This window comes from Cyprinus carpio, chromosome A10 (genome assembly GCF_018340385.1).
Source record: "Cyprinus carpio isolate SPL01 chromosome A10, ASM1834038v1, whole genome shotgun sequence".
Classification (NCBI taxonomy): Eukaryota; Metazoa; Chordata; class Actinopteri; order Cypriniformes; family Cyprinidae; genus Cyprinus; species Cyprinus carpio.
Genome location: NC_056581.1, coordinates 12,414,637 through 12,441,396, shown reverse-complemented (window position 1 = coordinate 12,441,396; position 26,760 = coordinate 12,414,637). Strand labels below are relative to the sequence as shown.

Genomic DNA, 26,760 nt, shown 5'->3' with positions numbered 1-26,760 from the left:
ATCAAATGCACAGGTCTCAGGATAATTACCGGTAAAATAGCAAATAGCTAATTTGTGACAAAAGCAATAGAAATATTTAATAAATATTACATTTATATATATAAAAATATATATGTGCCTGATATAACTCTGAAAAATGAAATGCACTATATAATAACCTGCAAATATGTGAAGGCTTTTTCTATATGCTTTATAGAAATATAGAAATAATGATAATAGTCATAATACATATAGTTGTCTTTTTTATTTGACAAAATAAAATATATCACATTATTTAAGAAATTAAAAAATATATATATATAAAAAGAATTTAGAAATGTCAAGACACATTCACGGAGTTGGTCAGCAAAAGATCTTTTTAATGTTTTCAAATTCAAACTGGGGTTACACTTTTATATACACCATGTTAAATGAAATGGTAGAACAATAAGAAAAGGCTTAAATCCTGCTAATCTTGTATGACTGTACATAAAAAGCAAAAGTAACAATTATAGCTGGAAAATTACAAACTGCTGATTGACAAGTCATCATATTGCAATATGTAAGACTGTGCTGCTACCTGTAGTGTAATCAATCTTGATTCTCTGACGGCTCACTATCTGGATACATTTTCAAGTATTTCTCCACCATGCTGTCCAAATCATACTTAATGGCACAGTTGATAAAGAACAGAGCCATGCTCTTGTTTCTGTGATGCACAGGTGTATCTTCCAGGTATGTCTTCAGTCGTTGTTTCGCAGTGCTGCATTTGTCATTTGTCAAAGCAAAGACTGGCAGATTGTACAGGACTTTCAGGAGAGCACAGACGTTGGGGAAGAACTTCACATCGGACAGCTGAAGCGTCTCGTAGATGGTCGATGGCAATACAACATCTTTAGTGCCATGTTTCCATTTGATCTTCCAGCAGTGCAACTCAGCAGGAAAGGTGTCTGGGTTCAGCAAGTCATCTTTATAAATGTCTGCGCTGGTCTCCTCTGCGGTGTTGAACTTCAACTGTCCCATGATGGCCGGGACAAGTGACAAGGACTTCAGGGCCTTCAGATGATTTTCAGAGAAAAGATCAGACAGCTCCTTAATCACATGGCTGACCACTGGAATGGTTACTTGCTCTTTATAGTAGGTCTCAGGTTGGATTTCCTCCCCAGAGGTTGGTCGTTTTCTAAAGTACAGTCTTGGCACTTTCACTGGGATTTCAAGAGCTGCAGCCAGGTTAACAGCCTCCTCAAACCAGAACTCATGGTAGACCTCGATATTCTCGTAAACTTCATTCAGCGAATGCAGAACCGCAGTTAGACTGCTAGATGCAAAGAAAACCTCGTTTGTTTGTCCTTGCAGATTCTTTCCAAAGGCTCTGGAGAAGGAAAGTGTGTTCTTCAGCACCACTAATGTCATGACAAATTCAAAATCGGCCAATGCCTCGGATATGACAAAGGCGTTGTGTGCTACTTCATCGCTCCATTTGTGATCTTCATTATCATGGATGCTATCCATGCAAAGCAGGAGAGACTCCAGGAGGTCGACAGCTACTTCGAATGTATCATGCTGCTCTGTCCATTTCGAGTAACAGGCCTCTTTGAGGACATTGGCTTTTTCTTCATGTCCCTGGTAGTAAATCGAAATAGCACTTTCCAGCTGATTTTGCAACAATTGAGATTTACTGAAAAACACATCCAGCTTCTTCAGGGTAGACATGACGAGATGCACGCCTGTGAAGGTCATTGTGTTTGCCAGGCAGATGTTCAGAGAGCAACTGGAGCAAGGGGTGAGAACTGCTAGCGGGTGTAACTCAGCTATTCTGGCCACCACTGCTTTGACCTTCATAGCGGACACACCAGAACACAAATATGCCTGTCCTCTGCAGTACTGCATGTCCAGGCCACATTTATCAGTTACTTCAGCAATAAGCCTCTCGGTGATAGCCTCCACATCACCTTCAAAAAGCAGGAACCCGAAAAATTCTTCCCTCAGGCAGTTGGTCTTGTCCACAAAACGTATGAACAACGGGAGATGGCTCTCTCCGCCTATCTCAACCAGGTTGTCTAATACCAAAGAGAAGAAGCGTCCTTCTTTAACTTCAGCCAACAAGTCTTCACGAACAGAGTTTTCGATCACTTCCAGCATCTGCTGCAATTGAGTAGAGGAGCAGTGCTCAAGGTTTACGGACGACCCCTCAAACTTCTTTCTGAGGAATTCGTCACCTGCATTGATGCGGTACTCCAACAGTGCCTGGAAGTTGCTGGGAGTGAAGCTTTTGCTTCTGGGTTCTTTGTCGGAGTGCCCATGCAGAGGGATGTTCTGCGTGCCCATCATCACGACAACATCAAACAAAGACTTGAGAAACTCTTTATTCAGCGTTTCTTCATCAATGACCTGAGGGCTGCTGTCAGCCTGATCACCATTTTTGCTCTCACTGATCTCTTTGGTTGTTGCCTCAGTATCATCTTTCGTTGCCTCACTCTGGGAGTCCGCTGAGAATATAAACATATTTTTTGTGTAAACTCAGTAATTATTTTGTTACTATATTCTATATATTAACATGTAAATATATAGAATGTGTCACACAGCTTTATTACAGCATTACTAAATAAAATTTGATTAAAAAAAAAATCCATCCAAATTACAGATTTTGCATGGCAGGTATGTAAATATGTGAGAAAATCACAACTCACATTTACTTTTCTTTGCTTCAGGGGCATCATTTTCCTTCTGTTAGAAACATACCAAATTCATTAGGAAATCATTCACATTCAGTATTTACACATAATGGGCTTTTACATTTACTTAATAATACAGTATAGTAACAACTCATCAATTAATATACTGAGCAGATCTTACCTCATTATTCGACCGTTTGAGGGAAGGATTTTCAAATATGGTTGGTATTGCATTATCCTTCAGTACAGTCCTGAAAGGGCTCTGGATAATAATCACAATAATGAGCAATGCAACATGTTAGAGAGCACGTTATTTATTGATGGGAAGTTGTGAGACCAATCTGTTTTACCTGACTAAAACTTTTTACACAACAGTTTCTAATTCGTTTGATTATTCTACATGCAGTTTTTGGAATTTTTATATTTTTACAGAAATTTATGTCACACCACAGGACTATTTAAGCAGAAACAGCACCTAAAATACACACTTTATGTTAAATAACTTAATATATTTTGAGATACATTCAATATAAAGGTATAGTACATTTTACTAACCAGTACATATTCACATATGAACTACACAAAAAGAATAATAACAACTTACGGTTTTGGTTATCAAGTTAGGTTCAAAGTGCCTGGCACACAGTCTGTGATATTTGTTAAGATGGTCCGGCGCTTTGTCTTTAAGGTCTGAGCGACTGCAGTTTTCCACCCATTTCTTACACCTAAGGAACAAATATCTCATGAACATATTTCTAACATAGCATTTATTAATAATATAACTGGATATAGTATTATAATGCTATAATATAGTGCATATTATCTATATCTTTTTATCTTTACTGTAATATACGACGTTGATTGTGTCTAGCTGCTAATAGACAACATGCACAATGGGATCAACACAGTTTATATCTATGACAGATAGTTACATTCACCACATACAGTCAGAACTGCACTGTAAAAGCAGGTTGGACTAACAAACAGATTTATCTTATTTGAACAATACAAATGCAAAGTAAAACTGGGCTGACTGAAAAACAACTCATAGTTCTCTAACAATACAGTGTGCAGTATATAAACACTATGAAATGTACGACAGATTCAACTTTGCATCTGATCTGCCAAGCGAGCTAGCTGGCTCCTTTAGAGCTCTGCACACAATGGTAAATAAATGAAGCTACATGAAGGTTAAACACGACGTCGTCTATCGTCTAGATGACAAAGAGTAAGCTCCGTAAGCAAAACGTGTGTAATTTACCTCTCTGGGTCCCGTGGAAACCTGAAGAACGCCAGCACCGAATGAGTGCTGTTCCTGGAGCAGTTTAGCGCCGCGCAGAAATTTGGCATCGTGCGTTCACTTTGAGTCGAATCTTTAATAGTGAATCAAGTTCATTGGACGCAATGTGATGATACTCCGATCGGAAAGTTAAAAAATAGATAGTTTTAGAGACTAATAATGTGGTAAATTGATCGGCACTCTAGTGCTTTGTGTGGCCTGGAGGAGAAGCGCGTTGGAGTTCGTCTACGTCCCACAATGCTTTGCTCGCACACAGCGAGTTCAAATTCCCAGCCAATCAGCACGAGCTTACAGGAAGGAATTGGCGGCAGCTAGGCGGTAACCGTGGATATTAGAACTTTTTTTTTTTTTTTTAACAATACTAAAATAATAGTTCAACCAAGAATGATAGACGTGCCATTTACTCCCATTATTTAAATATTTAAAAAAAAAAATTTTGTTGAAACCAAAAGAAAAAGAGTGTTTCAGTCATCCTTTACTTTGATTGCATTTCGTTCCTATACAGAAAAACTGAATGGTGACTGAAACTCATCCTGCCTTAAGTCATACGGTTTGGAATAACATGACTGAATAAACTATCATGTTTTAATTAACCTTTAACTACACACACAGTTGGTAAAACCAATTTTTGTTACACTGACACAATGAAACATTTATATTGCAGTTCACTGATATATTCTTTATTAAAATGTCTTACAGTCACTGGTTCAGTGATCACAATTATGGTTAAAATACAGTGAATGTTCATCTTGCCTTTAAAAAGACATGGTCACTATTAAGGGATGAATGAAATCCTCTGTAGAAATTACAAGTCTAGCTAATTAAACAAATGACTTTACTGTATGTTTAGAAAATTTGACAGCATCTTAAAAATCTTCAAGAGAAATTACAGTTAAATGCAACATATTCTTTGGTTTGTTCATTTTTCAAAACAAATAAACAAACAACAACAAAACAAATCATACTTGTTACAGACATGTCATTTTTTTCAACTACCAGGTTCTGAAAATGAACAAAGCAGTGCTGTGTTAAAATGTTACAGAAAACAGAAAGCTCTTTATATATCTGCATGTATTATATGTTCATATATCTCGCACTGCATGAGCCTTGTTAGCATAGAAGAGAACTTTTTATAATACTGCCTATAAATCAAATTATTGTCTTTAAGCTGTTAAGCCATTGCAGTTAAGAGATTACTCTATTCAGCAGCCCAATGTAAAAAAAAACACTTAAATATATAAAATAAACAATTAATTAATAGTATCACATAGAATACTTAAAATGTAGGTGTTTCGTATGCTATAAATGTCCAACTTGAAAGTGACATCAACTTCAGCTTATAATGCTTAACTGAATACTTTTGCAAAGTCTTCAGGCTGATCTGGCAGGTCTTCCAGTAGTGCTGGGTTTTTTCTGTAGATGTAAGCATTTGCATCTGCATCTTCACTCTGCACCAGCTCAGCCAGTGAGGAGACGCATGTATCATGGTCATTCAGCATACCTGGCAGACGAGAGGACTTACGTTGGATTCTTGTTGATCGCCGCACAGGCGTCAGAAACTTGAGGTCTTTGATGGTGCTTTTGCGTCGCGAGCCACTGCCTGGTGCCATTTCACATTCAATTATCTTTTTCACACTAAAGGATGAGAAAACAAAATGAACACTTGAACTTGTTACACATGTATGTATCTTTCTGCGTACCGTTAAATTACCCCAAACACACCTTTGCAGATATGGAGTTGTTTTCACATTGTATTTCACAATGGATGACCCTGCCATCTCTGGAGTGGTGCTCTTCATCTTCTCATTACTGTCATCATCTTCACTCGTTAATGGCTTCTTCTCCTTAGGTTCCTGAACATCATCCTCATTCTTTATGACAGCCTTCTTAGTGTCTTCTGTAATGTCGCTCTCTGTGTCTTCTTCATCTCCCAGTTTCTCCTCTTCCAGAATTTCAAACACTTTATCTGTTTCCTGTTCCTCCATGTGCACTTCCATTCTTTTCTCTGCCACCACATCAGATTTGTCAAAATGTACACCTGTCGAGGATGGACAAAAACATATGAGCAATTTATAAAAAAAAAAAAAAACACATCATGACTCAAAAAGAGAATAAGTTTGTTTTTATTCTGGTAATATTAGTCATTAATTTGCAGTTCCTGCATAAAGAATCTGGATGAGAATCACCATCTTCACATGATGAGGGCGTCTCCATTGCCTCCAGTTTATCACACAAGTTCAACACCAACTGCATAATGCATATAAACAAAGCAGAAATTACAATTAAAGAATGCCAATATACATCAGTGCATATCTATTTGTCTGCCTATCAATCAGTCTCACAAATAAGTCTATGTTGTGTTTCTTTTCGAATACGTTTTTATGTTTGTCTACATCAGTGAACATCTGTCTGTGGGTTTCACAAAGAAAAGAACCCTATTCATAATAGTGCTTGATCTCCTAGAGCACACTGTTTTATTGTCAGGGACTTCGGTATCATTAGTTTGGTTGTCAGGCTTCAATGCAGCGGTTGGTTTTACAGGCTCAGTCTGGACGACATTCTCAGATTGGGAACCAACTGTGGTTTTGGGTCCTGTTTTAGGCTGTGGAGCTGGTTTTGGTTTTACTGAAAAGGTTGTCGACTTTTCTGATATTGGAGGCCTCTTCAGAGCTTTTCCTTTAGATGCCAGCCACTCTGCAAGCTTTGTTCTGAAAGCACAGTATAAATAAAACGTAAGACAATCACATCACTATCAGCAGATTGTCACACTTTTCCAGATAAAACTTATAAGTCTATGCTTGGCTGAAGTTTCTAAAATACATACATTATTGTTCAAAAGTTTGGTGTCTGTAAGATTTTCTAATGTTTTTGGAAAAAAGTCTTGTGCTCAACAGGCTGCATTTATTTTACCAAAAATACAGTAAAACAGTAATATTGTGAAATAATATAACTATTTAAAATATTTTAATTTAGTTTAAAATGTAATTTATTTTTTGCGCTGGTAAAGCTGAATTTTCAGCAGCACTACTCCAGTCTTCAATGTCACATGATTTGACTTCAGAAATCATTCTAATACGCTGGATGGATGCTCAGGAAAATATTTATTGGTCACATTTTTTAAATTACAGTCACTGTTTAAAACAGTTGTGCAGAATAATATTTTTGTGGAAAGCGTGATTCGTTTTTTTTAATCAATATTCTTTGATGAATAAATTTTTTTGTAACATACTAAATGTCTTTACTGTCACTTTTGATCAATTTAATCTATCCTGGCTTATTAATAAGAAAACAATAATAATAAATAAATAAATAAAAATAATCTTACTGACCCCCAAACTTTTCAGTGGTAGTGTATACAACTCACCTTCTCTCTTCAGCCGTCTCTGTTTGTAGTTTGTACTGGCTGACTGTACTTGTGACAGGCCTGCGGACTTTCTGTTCAGTGGTGGCTGTTTTGGGTTTCTCCACCTGCACAGTCATCTCTTTCTTCTTTAAAGCACTGGGTTTTCTGATGGCCGAACGCCCTGTAGCTAGAGGGGCTGACCTGGGAGGAGCCGAAAAACCTGCTTTAGAGACAGTACCTGGGAACTTTTGAGGTATCCGTTTATGGGAAACAGACTTATGGACGGGTTTTTCAGTGGCATTCAGCTGGATATCAGAGACAGATTTCGGTCTAGATGACACAGCGGGGTTTACTCTTGGTTTAGTGGATGCTGACAGGGAAGACACAGACTTGGACCGAACTTTAGGACATTCGGGTTTGGGTCTTGTCACATCCGGTTTTGAAATCCCTTTCTTTCCTGGGGTCTTCACATCAGCCCTGGTTTTTCTGAAACAGTCGATTTTAGACTGTACTACACGACCCTTATATATGCCAGGTTTGGATTTCTGGATGGCAGAGACAGTAGAGGGAGGTTTATGAACTTCTTCCACAAGCTTCTTTTGTCTTACAGTCTGCTGTGTACGGAAGGCCTGGCTTAGTGTGTTACGCTTGGTAGGATCAGCATTAGTTTTGGCCTTCGGTCGAACAACCTTTTCCTCCTCTCTTGTTCCAGAGATATCCTCCTTAAGATCATTCTTTGACTGAAGGGGTGCAGATTTATATATTCCTTTTTGTTTTGATACAATACTGCTGATGACTTGTTTTTTTGGACCACATACTGGTTTAGTGTTTTCTTTGTTGCTCTGAATTGAAAGAATAAAGGAGCAGAATTAAACAAACTACATCTCAAGCACACAGAGATCTTTCACACACGTAGATGTGAGAAATAAAAGTTATAGATCTATGAAACAGCTGGACTGCTTCACAAAATGCAATGATCACCTTTCTCACCACCGACTTCATTCTGAGCAACTACCAGTGCAAACAAAGCTTTTCAAAGATGACAATCTTCCCCTGCAGAACAAAACAGTGTTATAACATTCAAACAAACAAAACAAGAAAAGACGTCTCACAAAAATCTGTCTACAGATCCTACATTCAATACAATATATGTAAAATAAGTGGGGGACATGCTATTTTTATCGATTTTTATTATGAATATTTGACATGACAGATATATATTATATATATAGTATCTGACGACACTAACTTAAAAATAAAAATAAAAATAGTTGGAAAATGGAAACGGGGGTTGTGCCCAGACAAACCTGAATACCTCAGAACATGTTAAACAATATTTTCTGGTTTTATACCAGTTATAAAAGATTCGGCGAGGAGTTTACAGTATAATAACACGCTTCAAAAAGATCCAAATCATGACAATAACGTTACTCACAAACAATTAGTAACAGTCACCCAAACAACATCTACTTACGTTATCTACGGCTTCTTCAGTGAGTCAGTCAGGTAAGACCAGTATAAATTTACTGAATTTGTAGAATTATCTTCACATTCAAACACAGCGCACGTTCTTTCAAACAGATTTGAGTTCAGCGGCGCGGCGAGCTGTCGGATTGGCGAAAACCGTTTGTGAGTCACTCTTGCCTACGAATCGTATTGGCCGCCTCTGATCACGTGATCAAAGTCGGTGTGCTCGAGTCGGCCCCACCCCTTTTACTGAAAGCTAAGAGCTGCCCGATTTGAATCAAAATAAAATTCCTCTCATAACTGCTCAGTGGCAGTTTCAAAACTGTTGACGAGCCCAGTTGCCCTAAATTCCAGTCTAATGACATTAATGTTTTATATAGGCTTAGTTTTTGTAAGAAAATCAATGTAATGCTTAATTTAATTTTTGATAGTTCTAGACACTGTAAGAAAATTGTAATTATGGGTTTTATGTGAGAAAAAAGAACAGTGTATTAACAGCATAGTTTATATATTTAATTTTGTCTGTATGAAATTATCAAAAAAAAAGTACATTTCATGGTTTTTGTTAGTATTTCTTAGGCCAAGACGATGACAAGCATGTCAGTGAATATATTTATATTCTACACACGTGCATACCTACTGAATGCAGTTCAGAAGTTTGGACCTCCATATCAAGTGCATAGCAAATCAGCCTCTAGATGGCAGAAGAGTCCACAGTCTTGATGCTCTAAAATGATTAGAAACCCATTTGAACAGTATGACTGTGAAAAGTGCTTTCATTTCAGCGTGTTAATGAGTAAATAAGGAGCTTATCGCTGTTAGGCAATGACTCCAACTGTGATCTCAAATTGCTTCCCTCAGGGGTTCCACTTTAATTAATGTAATATTTAATTCATGTGATATTCAGCTGACTGCATCATTATGTGAGATCTGTCACACATGTGGTCATTTCTGCTAGTTAATTATGACCTTTGTTTAAATAAAGAAGGGCAAATAATTTTACCTTGTCTATAAACCTGTCTTGACTCATTTCCTGGAATTCAGAGGCAAGAAGGAACCAATTTATCTGGTTGGATAATCAAGTAACTTTTTGGTTATTCTGTTTTAAGTAGACAGAGCATGAAAAGCTTATTTTCTATGTTGGACAATAAAATGGACATGGATCTAGCTACTTAATATCTGCTAACATTAACATTTTATTAAATTTAATATGAAAAGTTATTCAGTCCTGATGTTACAAGAGAAAAAAAAATAAAGAAAATTAAACAAGTAGACTTTACATATTCCACTGATGACCATAAAATCATGCATTCCCTGTTCTGCATTTAATCTATACAGTAAACCTAGTTGCATACTATTAAACAATTTCTATGAGGGCAAAATAGAAACCATCTGCACAGCTTTCACCTTCATTTGCTACAGAAATGCTGTTTGTGTACTGAACTCATCTTGAACTTAAATGTAACTTGAGTTCAAACTGCACATCAATAACTGCGCATACTAAGGTCACAGAATATGATGGTCACAGTGTTCAGATTTTGGTAACTTTTAAAAGGGGTCATATGATGCTGCTAAAAATAACATTATTTTGTGTATTTGGTGTAATGAAATGTGTTTATGGGGTTTAAGGTAAAAAAAAAAAATATATATTTTCTTTGGATTTGAGACTTTAGTCTTTGCAACTTTACAGATCTCCTTTATTCACCAAGAGCTTGCAACACTCCAAAGAGAAAGGAAAATTTGAAATCACATCATATGACCCCTTTAATACTGTCTTGTCAGATTTGGTGACCCTGCAAAAATAGAGAGGATTAGACATCACCAGAGTGAATTTGGGTGGCATTATAGCCACTCGATGTGAAATAGAGAAGGGGAATGAAGATTGGTAATGTTCAATACTTTGTCAGATTTAGTGACCCTGCTTATGTCTGTTATTGTTCACATCAAATCAAAATGCTTTCTAGAATATAAAATAGAGAATTTTCGACATCACCGGAGTAAATGTGGGTAACAATAAAACTATTATGTGTGAATCAGAGATGAGTAATGAATTTTCCTAACCTATCAGATTTGGAGACCCCGCGAGACCAAAATGTTTTTTTAGGATATAAAATACATGAGGTTACGTATCAACAGTGTGAGTTTAGGTAACATTAAACCATTTTGTGTGAAACAGAGACGAGTAACTGATTTCGGTAATGTTTCATTTCCTTGTCAGATTTGGTGACCCTGCTGTATTACTGTTACTGTTCGCATCAGACCAAAATACTTTTCGTTACATAAAAGAGAGGCGGCAAGATATCACCAGAGAGAATCTGGGTAAAATTAAAGCCATACTGTGTGAAATAGATGGTGGTAATGGATTTTGGTAGTTGAGAATAAACTGTCTAATATACAGTGTTGCCATGGTTATTAGGAAATATCTGACCAAAGACATTTGAACATCTTATCCAAAGACATATCTACCTGACTCAAGACAATACAGGTGTAGTGACAGTAAATCATCCATCAAAAGTACTGAGGTAAGAGGGTATCACAGAGTAGAGGTGAAATGATCTTAATACATACAGACAGCTTGTTTTCCCATTTGTCTGACAGATTCTGCTTGTTTTTGCTGAAAACATGGCCAAGCAATACATTTGTCAAAACTCCACCACGTGTGACATTGATTTTCGGTTGTCTTACATTTACTGTAGCTCTCCACCATTGGCCTGTCCTTCTCACAGACAGGTTGAGCGTAATTGAGGGGGAAACTATGAACTCTCCCCCACTCAGTCAAGTGTTAAACCAGGGTGAGGTGTGATGAAATGCTGTGATTATCAGTAACACTTCAGTAACTTCTTCAGACAGGCATATGCATTCCTAAAACTATAGCAGCACATGTGTGTGTGTGTGTGTGTGAGATGGTTTGCTGATAGTGCTAAATGGGAACAGCAGATCATCAATAACTTCTGATCAGCCTTTACATCTTCCTGCAGTGTGGATCCCTGCAGTTTCGTATTCCATCCGCGAATACTTCCGCACTGCATCACCCTGTCAGAAATTAACACCAGGCAATCCATCATTCCAAAAGAGAACGATACACGCAGGTTAAAAATACACAGATCATGCAGATCAGGAATGAAGTTTACCGAGTCTCCGTTAGAGCAATTAAATAAAAGTGATTATGAAAAACAAATACACTACCAAAACCCCCCAAAATGAGCATTTGTAAAATGCATTTTAAAAATAGTTCCTTTAAATATAAATTATGATAGATCCTCAACAACTGAGTTTTTAAATGACAGTATTTATTTACAAATGCAGTGAAATATAATGGACATTTATCCATGTTATATAAAAGTTGTAAATACCCAACAAAGATCATATCAGTCACAATCTATTGTCAAACATACAATGATTAGCAAATACACAGTCCGTTTCAGATGTATATTATTGCAGCAGATATATTTAAGGCAATAACAGGACATTAATGAAATGCATTATATAGAATAGGTTATTATAATAACACAATATACCAAAACAACTTAAGCCACAGAGAAGACTGTACTTACACAAACACGATAAAAAAGCAACGATAAATGAGAGTAATACAGTAGAGTCCTTCTGAACACAAATGGTCAAAAGTCAATAGGTCGTTTGACAAATATTCCTTTTTAATGATACTGGCACCACTTTAAATGCAAAAGATCGCAATGCAGGTCAAAGGTCAGTCGTAGGAAAAATCTCATGTGGGAACTGCCGCGGAAAGTTAATTGTTCAGTCACGTCTCCTTGTACATGATGTGTTTGGGAAGTGCACAGGATGTAGAAGCTCTCTGAATCGGAGAATGAAATTCATGCCCATATATGTGGTGTTTATGGTTTCCTCTACTGTTGTTTTGTCTTCCACATGTTTAGTAAGGGTAGTGTTTCTGTTTCTTCCCTGCGAAACATGCCATCCACGTGCACAACAGCATGGCCACCACAGCTCCAGCCCCGGTGCAGTAATAAGCCCATCCGATCTCACAAGAACCTGAAAGAAACAACAACTTCATCAACATTTAATACTCAAAATTTATGTTCACACAATATATAATGTGAGGCACACTATATTGTTTATATGATATTTCCAGTCTGCCTAGTACTATTTAAAAAACAAAAATAAAATTAAATCAGAAATTGTCTATATACCAACGTACCAAGCTCAAACTGGTCTGAGCTGTTGCCACATGTCTGTCTGACCTCTTCACTGTCCCACCCTAAAGGGTACAGTGCACATCCCGATCCGATCAGCAGCCCTGCAGAGAGATGAAACACACTGTGAATACAAATAGACCAAAAAGTGCACTTTATAGCATGACTAAGAGCTCACAGTTTCACGCTGTGTGAAGAGGAGAGCATGATATCCCTTGAAAAATATATGATAACCATGAAAAACAGCACTTTACGCATTTTGTCATTGGTCTGAAAAGCTGTTACTTGTTTTACTGCAAACAATGCAGGATCATTAGCTTGTTTTTTTCCATTTGACACAGATACTCTATCACAGGCAAATCCAAACACACACCTCCGCAGAGACGATAAAGCACAAATCTTGTTTTCATCTGGGCTCAAGATCCAAACAGCTATGAAAATATGATAATAAATGCAGCAAGTAGCTTATTTATAAATGAGCTTCTTGGGAATTCCTTTATATTTTCCCTTTTATGTTCCTACCAATTCAGCAAAAAGAAACAGGCATGTAATTCCCACCAGAAACATATAAAACCATAGTTTCAATAATGCGCCTCCTCTCCTGTGAGCTCTAAATTCTTACCAGAACATTTACTAATAAAAAAGAACTGCATGTGTCTTCATCTACCCCGATGCTTTGCATTATGGTCGCTAATGTCAGTGAATATTTTGTGATTATGAATTCTACTACTACGGCCGTTCATGTCGAGTACGACGAACTGCTTCGCGTTTTGAGAGTCTCTCTTCCAGAAATGATTTGTAGGCCTCCTGAGAAAACCTGCGGCCGTTTTTAATTTCTGTGTGCCAGTTGGGTCTGTCATTTGCAAGTGCCTCCCAGTTGTCCAAGTTGATGGAGAAGGCCTGAAGATCCCTCTTAATGACGTCTTTAAAACGTAGATGGGGGCGACCATGTTTGCGGGGGGTGTTTGCCAGCTCGCCATATAACAAGATTTTTGGGAGGCGGGTGTCATTCATTCGATAAATATGCCCAGTCCAGCGGAGGTGGCGTTCACGAAGGATGGTGTACAGGTCACTGGAACCAGTTCTTTCAAGTATGACAGAGTTTGGCACATGGTCCTTCCAGCATACACCCAGTATGGAGCGAAGGCAGTGAAAATGGAAGGCGTTGAGGCGATGTTCGTGCCTCCTGTATGTTGTCCATGTCTCGCTTGCATATAGTAAGATGCTAAGTACACATGCATGGTATACACGGACTTTGAGGAGCAATGAGAGGTACTTGTTGTGCCAGACACGCTTGCTCAATTTTCCAAACATTGATGATGCCTTTCCAATGCGCATGTCAAGCTCTGCATCAAGGTTATTGTTGTTTGATACTGTGGAGCCCAGGTAGGTGAATTTCTCTACCACAGATAGACATATGTTGTTAATGTACACTGTAGGGTTCAAGGTTGCAGGTTGGGCAACGATAACTGTCTTTTTAAGACTAATCTGTAAACCAAACTCTAGACATGCAGCAGAAAAAGATGAGCAGAGTAGTTGTAGATCTGCCTCTGAGTGGGCAACAAAGGCTGCATCATCAGCATAAAGCAGCTCACGTACCAGAACATGGCATACTTTACTCTTCGCCCGCAGCCTGGCCAGATTGAACAGTTTTCCTGAGCTGCGGGTGTGTAGAAGGATACCTGAGTCATCAGGGAAGGCACGGCGTAGTAAGGCAGAGAAGAAAATTCCAAAGAGGGTAGGAGCAAGGACACATCCCTGTTTTACCCCTCACCTTATCTGGAACTCTTCAGAGCGAGTGCCTTCAGACTGTACGGTTTCCTTCATGCCCTCATGAAACTCAGTAACCACCTTCAGTAACTTTGGAGGGCAGCCAAGTCTTTGTAGGATGAGGAAAAGTCCAGATCGACTAACGTAGTCAAAGGCCTTGGTCAAGTCAACAAACACCAAGAACAGAGGTTTATGCTGTTTGATACACTTTTCCTGTAGTTGACGAACACAGAACACCATGTCTGCTATGGAGCAGCCAGCACGAAACCCACACTGGCTTTCAGGGAGGATACGGTCAGCAAGAATTTGTAGACGTGGTAGAATAGTACGAGCAAATATCTTGCCAGCAAGACTGAGCAGAGATATTCCTCTGAAGTTGTTACAGTCTGCACTGTCCCCCTTGTTCTTGTAAATGGTGATGATGTTGGCATCTCTAAGGACATCTGGGAGATATTGACTGTTCCAGCACATCACAACCAGATGATGTAGGACAGAGGCAAGAACATCACCACCTGCCTTATAAGCCTCAGGGGGAGGCCGTCAGCTCCGGGAGACTTGTTATTTTTCAGTGCTTTAATTGCAGATTTGACTTCCTCAATGGTAATATCTGCATCCAGATTAGACATAGGGGAGAGTTCAGGAACAGCAGCAGTTATTGCCAGTGTGTCAGCTGTGACAGGCTGAGCATAGAGAAGGCTGTAATGCTCTGCCCATCTCGCCAATTGAGATTCTAAATCAGTCAGAAGTTCACCTGATAGGGAGCAGAGTGGAGAGGATTTTTTAGGGACTGGGCCCAAGGCTTCTTTCAGACCTTCAAAGACTCCTCGGATGTTTCCAATGGATGCACTTGACTCAATACGATCACACAGTGTGCTCCAATAAGCCTGCATGGCTATGCGAGTGACCCGCTGTACATTGCAGCATGCCTGCTTCAATGCTGCCTTATTTGAGCGAGTGTTATGCTGCAGGTAGGACAGTCTGGCTGAACGCTTAGAGTCAATTGCAGGTAGGAGCAGGCTGGCATGGGTTTTGAACCAGTCAGGCTGGGATCTGGATCGCTTTCCAAAGATGGAGAATGCAGCCTTTGTGGTAACAGAGTGGAAGTGCTGCCAGGCAGCCGATATGTCTACATGAGGAGGTGATAAGACAAAGCTGGAAGCAAGTAGCTCCTGGAACGCATGCTGCAACGCAGGAGCATGGGTTGTAGAAACATCCAGATGAGGAGTAGGCTTGGGCCTGGCATAATGAAACTTGCTTGGTACCATCCTTAGTTTACAACGTAGAAGGGCATGATCAGTGTCACAATCTGCTGAGTGCAGTGATCGGCAGTGTGTTACTTCCTTCAAATGCTCACGCTTCACCAGTACATGGTCAAGTTGGTGCCAGCGCTTAGAACGTGGATGACGCCAGGTGACCTTGGAGGAGCTTGAGCCCTGAAAGAATGAAGAGGGGACACAAAGTTTGTGGGTGCTACAAAGTTCCAGTAAGCGCTGACCGTTATCATTCATGTTGTCATATCCATGGTTTCCCAGAATGTCAGGCCATGCACTAGAGTTAGCACCCACTCGGGCATTAAAGTCACCAAGGATCATCAAACGTTCAGTTGAAGGGGTCTTCTGAACAATGGCGCTTAGTTGATTGTAAAATGATTCCTTTACATCTAAATCAGAAGTTAGTGTAGGGGCGTAAGTGGCTATGATTTTAACTGGGCCACAGTTTGTGTGCAGGCGCAGTGAGGAGAGACGTGAGGAGATGGGCACAGGTTTTTCCACTGAGGACAGAAGCTTGTTTTGGATTGCAAATCCAACACCGTGCATTGGTCTGTCCCCGTTTGGGTGTCCGTTCCAGAATAGAGTATAGTTTTTTTCCCGGACAGAGCCAACACCGGTCAGCCAGGTTTCACTCAGGGCAGCGATGGAGATGTTAAGTCGGAGTAGTTCTGCATCAATCAGGGCTGATTTACGAGGTGAGACACAGTCCATGTCAGAACTAACGCCAAGAGAACGCACATTCCAGCATGCGATGGAAGTATATGCGACAGTTGCAGGATGACGACCAGGTCGTGCCTGTCGTACACGCGAACCTTGCCGAGCAACGACAGCACTCTTAAGGATAGAGTGCTGCTCCCGAGTTGCCAGTCGTGGAGGTTGAAAGCTAGATGTCATAATGGAGAGATGAGATGCTCATAGTAGAGAGCGCCCGGGCAAAAAAGAAAATAAAAAATATTAAGTGAAAGCATGCGTGCCCAGGTCAAACGTCCACCTCTGGACTCAACGCTACAGATTCCAACAGAACACAGGTGTGTGACGGTTGGTGTAGTTATGAGTTGCCCCGCAGTGACCAACTGACTAGGTCTATTGCCCCGTGACCATTGGCGAAGCGCTCTTCTGCTCACCGGGCGGCTGAGACAGACCGTGCTGAGACAGACCGTGCAGAGGTGCTGTGACAGCAAACGCGCTCTGATACTCAGCATACCAGCCCCTGAATATATATGAATTCTATATATTCTATATTCTAATTATTATTTATATAATATTATATAAATAATATAATATTTATATGAATATTATATAATGTTATTATTTATATTATATATAAAATAAAAAATACTGGTCAAAATTTTATCCTCACCAAAGCTGAATTTATTTGATCATACAGTGAAGAGTAATATTGTGAAATATTAATACAATTTTTTAATATTTGTTGTGCACATTCCTATTAGGTAATGCTTGGTTCTCTTTGTGTCTGGTTACAAATGATAGGTGTGTGATCATCTCAAGTTGTCTGTGTGCTGGCAGTTGAGATTATGAAAGGACAGAGGACTGAACACACTGAACACTCCCACACTGCCACACAAGCTAAATCCTAGTAACAGTTTATTTTTGGAATGATGTGCTTTCATTTGGACTTAAGACTTTGATGTCACAGACATTCTTTGATATAAAAAAGCCTAGATTCCGGCATTAGTCTCCATATTCGGTAGGACTTACTCGTTGTCTTTAAAATTCTTCAGATGCCTCCCGTTCCCTCCATCAATTCAAGCAGGCCTGAAAATCCATTACACTGAGTCAGACAATAATAAAAATGGCATTCTACTTCAGAGTTCGAAACTGCAAAGGAATACAGAGGGAAGGGAAATAAGCTTTTACGTGCTTACTTTTGTTTCTCAGGGGTAATCAGAGAAGTTATAAATGAGTAATCGATAAGTTGATATTGGGCTAGTTATTATGTGTATGTGAGAGTGTTAAAAGAATGCAGAATTATTCTGAAATTAACTTCTACAGATTGCAGCCATAACCTACTCGTTTCAGCCTGGCGTGTGGACAGGCATGTATGGTGAGGTTTGTAAAGTTGCGAGTACAGCAGTTCTCCTTGACCAAGACAAAAATGGACCATTGTGGTACTGTGAAATGGGAAGGGCCTTTTGTCACTTAAAATGTGAGGGAAAATTGACAATGATAATGTGAATAAGAGGGAATAAGAGACACACTTTGAGAAAAAAGTTCTATGGCTTGCAACGGGCTTCTGGTGGAATGCAGCACTGCATTCTCAAAGTCATATTACCATTAGCACCAGTAAAGTTCTTAAACTGTTTGTAGCGCATATTCAGAGTATACTAATTAAACTGCATGCTAGTCGAAGTGTGTGCACTAAAATAAAAAATATGCTCTAGAAAACTACCAGAAAATTCACATCATAATATGTACTGCAAAACAGTATGCCCTATAAAACTAGTACTGACTAGGTATAATTCAATACATATAAATAGAATGAACTTGAACCTATGTTTTACAAACCAAGTACGCACTAAATGTATAATATACTAGGTAGATTGAACAACAAAACTAGTGTGCATTTGCATTCACTACAAAAAAAAGTGGCCTGAAAGACATTATGCATTACAAAACAAGAATGCATTAAATGTAGCATATACCAGGCTGAGCAAACAACCAAACTTGTATGCAATAGGTAGAATTCACTACAAAACTGTACTACACAACTAGAGAATGCATTACAAACCAAGTGTGCATCAATGTAGTATATACTATGTAGAGTGCAGAGCATACTAGTATGTACTAGGTGGCCTACACTACAAAATAATGTGTCAAATATAAAAGTTGACGATTAGGAGCATGTGAGTAATGTATATTACTGGACCTGAACAAACAAATTGAGCAGCACTAGAGCTCAGAATATGAGGAACCCAAAAGGAATTTTGCTTTGACTCGGAAAAAATGAATCAAGGGAACAAAGCAAAAAAAACGCAAAAAAAAAAAAACAGCGGAAAGTTTGACTCATTAGATAATGATCTCACGAAATGTGTGTGTATACATCATGTGTTTTAGTAACAGGATGAAAAGGGCATTGTGTGTGCTGGACAAAGTCTCGAGTGCAGCTGCTACATATTTAGAGGAAAAGGCGCATCAATTTGAAACAGAGGAAAGTATGTGTGAGAGAGGCATAGGTAAACACAATCCAGCATAGGAAGCGCTATTTCTGAGCATTTAGTCTCTAAGGATTCTCATGTTGCTCACATATAGAGATCAAGCTCTAACCCGAAACCCATAATCCTGTTTTAAACACTCATCTAAACACAATTCTCTCGCTGCATGGAGAGTGGTAGGGTTTGAATTTTCAATCAGGCCACAAAAATAGTGATCAACTTCAATCTTCTCACACACGTCATGGCAATGCCAATGATTAGGAGTCCAGAAGCTTTTTTATGAGTAATAAATGAAGAAGAATTTAAATATTTATTATAAATAAATAAGAATAATGTAGTAACAATATGAACTACATTAGCAATCTTTAAATCAAACTAATACAGAAAATTCACAGCACAAACTAATCTAAAAATAATTTGGAGACTTAAAAAGGACGAGGGACTGCAACCCCTGATAAGGGAAAACAAATGGAATCTGTTGTTTTCTATTGGTGAACACACACACAGCTGTAGTCATTGTGTAACACAGCAGATGGTCCACTGTCAACACTATACAGTGCTCCCACAGCCACAGCCTGACAACAGCTCAGGAAATGAGAGCACCAAGACACGGTCTTAAGTGGAGACAGGACAGCTGAGACAACTGTCTTATCACTAAGAGCAACACCTCCGATAGCTGTGAGTGCACAGATAGGGCCTTCATACTGTATCTTAAGTGTTTTTACCAGAAACACAGAAACCACACTGTGGAGGAAGGGACAGCAGTGCAGTTGCAACCTTCAAGAGCTTGCATAATCTAAAAGGAATGACTTGAACTTCACATTTCACTTACAATCCAAGAGATCTGTTGCCAGGAACGACTGGGTACTAGTCCAGCACACAACGATAAGAAGTATCTCTTATCCTGACAGCAATCAATAAATAAATACATAAATAAATCACAACAAAACAATAATAATTAAATATATATTATTATTAAATAAATACTATTATTATATTATACAAATTATTATTATAGAAATATACAATTATACCCACTTAAATTTCATTAATTAAATAAATGATACACAACAACAACAAAATTAAAACAATAATAATAATAATATTAATAATAATAATAATAATAATAATAATAATAATAATAATAAATGTTGCCTGAAAAAAAACAACCAGATGAGTAATTCCACATTCATGTGTAATTCACCATAAGTGTTTGGGTCAATAAGCGGCAAGCAAAATTTACTCATAAGAAATCAGCAGCTTTATCAAATTATACCACATGCTAGCCATGATTCAAAGTATATGTAGCCCTTGGGACCTTGAAAATTATCTGTACTTCTAAGGTTTGTGTGAAGTTTCTTCAGAAGCACTCAGTCTTCACATGTTTGATAATAGCACTATCATCGATCATGTTCTTCTCTTCCATACAGTTTGGCACCTGGTAGGCGAACAATGTCAGACATCTAGCATCTCACTTTGATGTCGGGATAAATCTGCCCCTCTTTATTAAAAAGCCCTAGCAGGCTGTGATCGCTTCTGATTGAGAACAAAACCCAGCTGGTTCTCATTCTATCACTGAAAGCCGTCACTCCACAGAACTGGAGTGTGCTGTCCTGACATAACCATCACTTTCATGGAAGGGAGGCATTCATATGGAGCTGGCAGGTCTTACAGGCTTTGAGATATTTTATCATAGAGCTCTTTCATGACCTAGATGTCTGGCTCCAGGCCTGCACCGCTGCTCTCTCCTGCCCACCCACTTACATAGCCTCTATGCCCCTCAGAAAAATACCCATCTCCAAGGTTGGGGAGGATGAGGAATTTTGTTACGTTGGCTTAAAGATGAGCCTCTCAGCCTGATCATTTGTTAAGTGCTCAGATACTCTGGACCATATACTGGAATAGACAGCCCACTAATGTAGTGATACATATCTCTGCTGACTCAAGCATCACATTTATCACTGCTCATACTTTAGGTTAAGGATTTGAATCAGTGCTATTTTAGTATTATTTATATACTATTATAGTATTTATTAACATTTTGAATAAGCTCTTATATTCAACTGTTTTTGCCCATTTAATGAAAGTAGAAGACAACGTTCTTTGCATGGATAAAAAAAAAACACTAAGACATTTTTCAAAATATCTTCTTTCGTGTTGCACAGGAGCAAGTAAGTCATACAGATTTGGAATGACATAAGCATGAGTAAATGATGAAATAATATTGATTTCACATGCTATCCCTTTACTGACCAAATAAAAAGGATTTCAATCACATCGGTTACATTTATTTTGCCAGAAAAATCATTGAGTAATATGGTTCCCTACAACAACCTTCGTGATTAAAGAAACAGACAGCCCTGAAACAGAGACAGTTCTTGGCTTTAATGTCACTCATTTAGATGAGACACTTATGAAAATTGTTCTCTGAAGGCTTCATATGACCAGCCTTGGTCTCCATGTTCATGCTTTCCTCCCTGTCATTAACATCAGTGTGTGACATCTTGGTTTTTAAGATCTGATCACATATGGCTCCATTACTGCAGGATATGGTGGAAGAGCGTATCCACAGACCATCAAAGCCAACTTCAACCTGAAATTAAGGGCCCGTTGAGAATGATGCAACATTTCTATTCAACACCATCTTCCTGTTAAATATTACAGAAATTAGTTTCCATTTCACGTTTGGTCAGTCCACTTGAGTTGCTCCTTCCACAGATTATTTGCTTTAAACTGAAAATTGTGTCATCATCTGCCAAACTTCAAATATCACTTCAAATGTATATGGCTTTAAACCAACTGATCTCTTTAAACCCAGAAGGAAATTAATTTTTGCTATTCTTAAATAAATATACTTGCTTCTGGAAGTATGCATTTTGATTATTTGATCAAGTATTTTCTGAAGGCAAAGGACTTTCACAGACCACCCACAAAACTCTTGAATGGGATTTAGGATTGAGGATTAAATAGGGAAAACTAAGGCATTGTTGTCCTAACCCAAACACTGACTGGGTGTCTTTCAGAAACAGGTTATGATCTGAAGTGCTTCTACAGACTTTCTTTCAACACCCTAATGATTTCACTAGTTTCAACATAACATTTTTTGCAGATGTTGAGTTTTGTTTTTCTTTTTAACCCTAGGGAGAAGGGGAGGTTTATTGAATTTGGTTGAAGTCTACATTGGAAACATCTGGATGCAGTTACAACATAGTACATTCCCACACAGAAGAGACGACGTCATTCAGGAATCAGCAGGCGAGAATTGAGAAAAAGAACTGATGGGAGGAACCTTCCCAAAAGACCCACAACTTCTATCCATACCAGATGCTAAAATGACACTCGAGAGGTTCTGGGTAAAAGAACAGAGCTCCATTGTTGTAGAAACAGCTCTAGAAGTGTGTCTTCAAATATTAAGTGACTGAGAGAGTATCTAAGGCATACGTTCAGTAAGAGCTGTTAATAGCTTCATTCATTACCCATGAAACTTTTATGTTTAGGCATAGTTCACCCAAAAGCATGATTTATTCACCTTCATGTTGTTACAAACCTGTATTTTTTGTCCGTGAAACATACAAGATATTTGAAGAATTTTTTTGCCATACAATGAAAGTCAAGGGACTTTCCATTTAGAATGGGAAAAAAAATTATGACAGAAATTACGTAAATGATGAGAGAATTATAAGTTTTGGGTGAATAATCTGCTTTAAATATGAGTCATATAAGCCATTAAACATTTTAACACTATCTAAAGAAGAAAAAAAGACTGTTTCCAAAGAGGTCTCACCAATATGTTATTGGTCAGCCGAACATATTGCTGTGCCCCCAAACTCATGCCATTAGTTGAGCAGATTGGGTTAATCAAATAAACAAAGCAATGTTTTAAATTTACCACAGAGTTAACACTTTTTGGCAAGAAATCAACCTGCTAAACCATTTACTTCAAGCAGTCCATGCATATCAAGATGGGATTTATATATATTTTTTTAAAACTACTTCAATGCAATTCAACATTTAATTCAAATCAATTGTTCCCTGCCTTTTACTTTGTTAAAATGGCATTTAAATGGTGCACATGTAAGGTTTCTTCCAAGTAGAAAAAGTCTGTACCCTTTTAATATTTTTCTCCCTTTCAAGATGTGATTTGAAATAGAAAATGCGCTTTGATCATGGACGACCAATGGAGCGGGAATCTGAAGGGTAAGAAAACAGACAGGAAAAAATGACATCAAAGGAAGTTATGGAAAACATGCAAATGTGTGAAAAATCACTCTCAGCATCATTCCAATGAAAAATGCCAGTGTGAAGTGAGGTCCCACATTAGAAAGGTGAGGAGCAATTTAGACTTCATGAGAATCAGTTACTACTAAAAGGAGAAAAAAAAAAAATCCAGGTCACTGCTGAGGAGACAAGCATCAAAAGTAGAGTCATCATCAGCTTGGACGTGAGAAAGAAAATCCTAGTTAAGCTCATGGGAAATGGATTGCAGTGGGATGGATATCAAGATTTTCTCTTTCCCCGTGTAATATTCAAGGTTTGATACTCTGCCATAATAATAATAATAATCCACCCATACATAGCAATAGAGGCTGAATTGGGTGTCTTTTGATGAGCTTATAAAACCTGCAATATTTTTCCATCAGAAACATTAGTGAAGACGAGAACATGGACTCCAAAGATGTGGCAATGGTTGAAGAGACAAACAGTGTGAAAGAGACATCTTGGAAAATGCTAACTTAAGCCTGATAGCACTGAAAGCATACGTCCCACCCTCCCTGCAAATCGCCGTCCAAAGCCACGCCTCCTGAACGCATGAATGTGCACAGACCAGACAACCATGACAACATTACTACAATATACCATGTATCACTTACCGATGAGAAAACTTTATAGTACAGTTAGTAACAGTACTACAATACTGTGTCTGTGCGGACAGGGTGCACAGAGGTATGCAAATACCTATGTTGACAGGCAGGCAGGAAAGCCTATCATAATGTTCAGACTGAACATTATAATTGGACGAACATTTCTTGGTCCTATGCCTTCCATAGAATATATAAGTATATATAAATACATTTAGACCACTTAACTAAATGATTGCTATAAGGATGTGAAGAGACTTTCAACCACCATAACAAAAAATGTTTCTGAAGACAATCACCTATTGCACCTTTAATATTTAAAGGGGTCATATGATACTGCTAAAAAGAACATTATTTGGTGTATTTGGTGTAATGAAATGTGTTTATGCGGTTTAAGGTAAAAAAACACATTATTTTCCACATACTGTACATTATTGTTTCTCCTCTATGCCCCGCCTTCTGAAACGCGTCATTTTTACAAGGCTCATCGCTCTGAAAAGCGAGGTGTGCTGTAATTGGCCAGCTATCCAGCACATTGTGATTGGCCAAATGCCTCAAGCGTGTCACAGAAATGTTATGCCTCTTAACATATTGTGATGCCTTGTCCGGCCGGCGCGACGAGACATAAACATAAAACCCATTATAAACGTGATATAAACATGATTTCTGGTCATGTCTTCTATTGGAAGGCCAAACAAAGTAGTTTCGCTTTCTCAATGAAACATCAACACAGACCGCAGCCTTGATTCAGAGGAGGCCGGAGGCCTAGAATGAGCCGCAGCCGGTTTGAGTGAGCAGAGGCGGGCGGCTTGAGGCGGATTCTACAACGGAGCATACCTTGTGCTTGCGGCAACCACATACTGCTGGACTCCGCTTCATCCATGGTGAAAGTTGATTCAGGGATCCAGAGTGCAAAGTTGATGTATTTCTTTAGCGACCAGCACGGATCAGCCCCAGGCATGACGAATCGGATATTGTCCTCTTTTGGGAGGCCAAACAAAGTAGTTTCGCTTTCACAGTGAAACACACAGCGTCTATACGACATGGTGGCGGCAGCAACAACAATACTACAACGAGAATAAAAGGTACACCTTTTTTCTTTGCATGAACATGTGGGCGGCGTTATGCAAATCTTCCCACATACTGACGTAGATATGTGGGGGCGTGTTAGAAAGAGCCGTTTCGGGGGGCGTGGTCGTGTATTTACTTTTATAAAGAATATCTCTTTGGATTTGAGACTTTAGTCTTTTGAAACAAAATTAATTTGATCATTTTAAAAGGGGGTGATTATTTTCTATACCCACTGTGTGTGTGTATGTATGTATATATATATATATATATATATATATATATATATATATATATATTAAGCAGCATGATTTCAAGTATTTATTATGGGATAAGTTATATAGTTAGGAATTAGTAATGGTAAGTTGTAATGTGTTTTAAATTATATGTTTAATATTTCTGGTTAACAGATGGTTAAAATCCCTTACCCCAAGTATGAGCTTAGCAACCACCACTAAAAAGATGCAAATTGCACACACTCTTACTGACAGAAAACCCTGGTTGCAAATCCTGGAAGGACTGCCAAATAGGAAATTAAATCTTTAGTTTATAGTCCACCGCTCATGTGAAGAATTGGTGCGTGTGTGGGTGTGAACGAAAAAAAATCGTCCATCATAGGTTGTCCTACGCTGCCATACTAGGCTGTCACATTGTGCTGTGACAGCTGTACCAGGAGTTCCAAGAACAGACTATGACTTCTTGTCGTACCCCCTTAAGACTACACTACCTTCCCTGCTCTACACACAGAATAATTCAAACAAACAAAATCGCTTTTTTACTTCATTTCTATACATTTTTATCAGCACAAAGGACCATGCATGCCCTCTTACAGGTCACAGCGGCACTGGGGTCAAGAGTGATTATCTTTCTATTGATCTGGGTCCCGTCATGATCAATACTGTGTCCTATTTTTCTGCTTTCGAAGGTGACCCTGACTCTCTTTTTTTTTTGCTACCGAGCTACAACTGAGCAGTAAAATAGGCTCTCAAACAATTGGCGAAGTGAGAAAGTTAAACACGTCTTGTCTTAAAAAGTACAGTGCTTTTGATGCAAGATGTAGCAAGACATGTTGCAATGGTCAAAGTCATTCATTTAGTGCATGCATTTGACAAACAGACCAACAATTACATCTGAGCTCCATTTTTGGGTGAATAAAACTGAAAAGTCTGGCGGCAATAGTATTTAAAAAAAAAATGTAATTATATTTTTATTCAGCAAGGATACACTAAACTGATCAAAAGTTGTAATAAAGACATTCATATAGTTACAAAATATTTCGATAAAAAAAAATGCTGTTCTGTTGAACTTTCATCAAAGAATCCTGAAAAAAGTATTCCATAAAAATAGCAGCACAACTGTTTCAACATTGATAATAATACAAAATGTTTCTTGAGCACCAAATCACCACTTAAGAATGATTTCTGAAAGATCATGTGACATCGAAAAATAGCAGTAATGGCTGATGAAAATCAAGGTTTGACATCACAGAAATAAATGATATTTTTGTTTTTAATTTTTGTTAGAAAATATTTTTAATTGTAAATATATTTCACAATATTACTATAACTGTTCAGTTTCCATAAAAATGTATCTAAATGTGTTCCAGTGTTACAGTTTCAGTGGGTTGAGCCATAAACCCAGAGCCAGAATGGACTGAATGAAGTCAATCATAAGCTGAGA

The 26,760-nt window shown here is 38.3% G+C and overlaps 3 protein-coding genes across 3 annotated transcripts in view; all 3 read right to left on the bottom strand.

Annotated features, from left to right (window-relative positions):
• Positions 1-338: 338 nt before the first annotated feature.
• LOC109047949 (52 kDa repressor of the inhibitor of the protein kinase-like) lies at positions 339-4,202 on the bottom strand. The gene is made up of 5 exons (XM_019065619.2): positions 3,916-4,202; positions 3,259-3,379; positions 2,836-2,916; positions 2,670-2,706; positions 339-2,468 (listed from the first exon to the last, which is right to left on the bottom strand). Exons 1-5 carry the CDS (start codon positions 4,002-4,004, stop codon positions 571-573), a joined length of 2,226 nt encoding a protein of 741 aa, XP_018921164.1. The 5' UTR covers positions 4,005-4,202; the 3' UTR covers positions 339-570.
• A 410-nt stretch (positions 4,203-4,612) lies between these two features.
• Positions 4,613-8,302, bottom strand: LOC109047941 (cytoskeleton-associated protein 2-like). The gene is given in 6 exon segments (XM_042765250.1): positions 4,613-5,589; positions 5,677-5,992; positions 6,141-6,202; positions 6,324-6,662; positions 7,319-8,139; positions 8,279-8,302. Coding segments are annotated over 6 exon segments (1,848 nt in total). The 5' UTR covers positions 8,300-8,302; the 3' UTR covers positions 4,613-5,300.
• Positions 8,303-12,033: 3,731 nt separating this feature from the next.
• LOC109089384 (LHFPL tetraspan subfamily member 6 protein-like) overlaps positions 12,034-26,760 on the bottom strand; it is a 28,196-nt gene continuing 13,469 nt past the window's right edge. Inside the window, exons 3-4 of the mRNA XM_042765249.1 lie at positions 12,945-13,043; positions 12,034-12,778 (exon numbers count right to left, since the gene is read on the bottom strand). Of these exons, the coding sequence (XP_042621183.1) occupies positions 12,660-12,778; positions 12,945-13,043 (218 nt within the window). The 3' untranslated portion in view covers positions 12,034-12,659. The remainder of the gene's footprint in view (positions 12,779-12,944; positions 13,044-26,760) is intronic.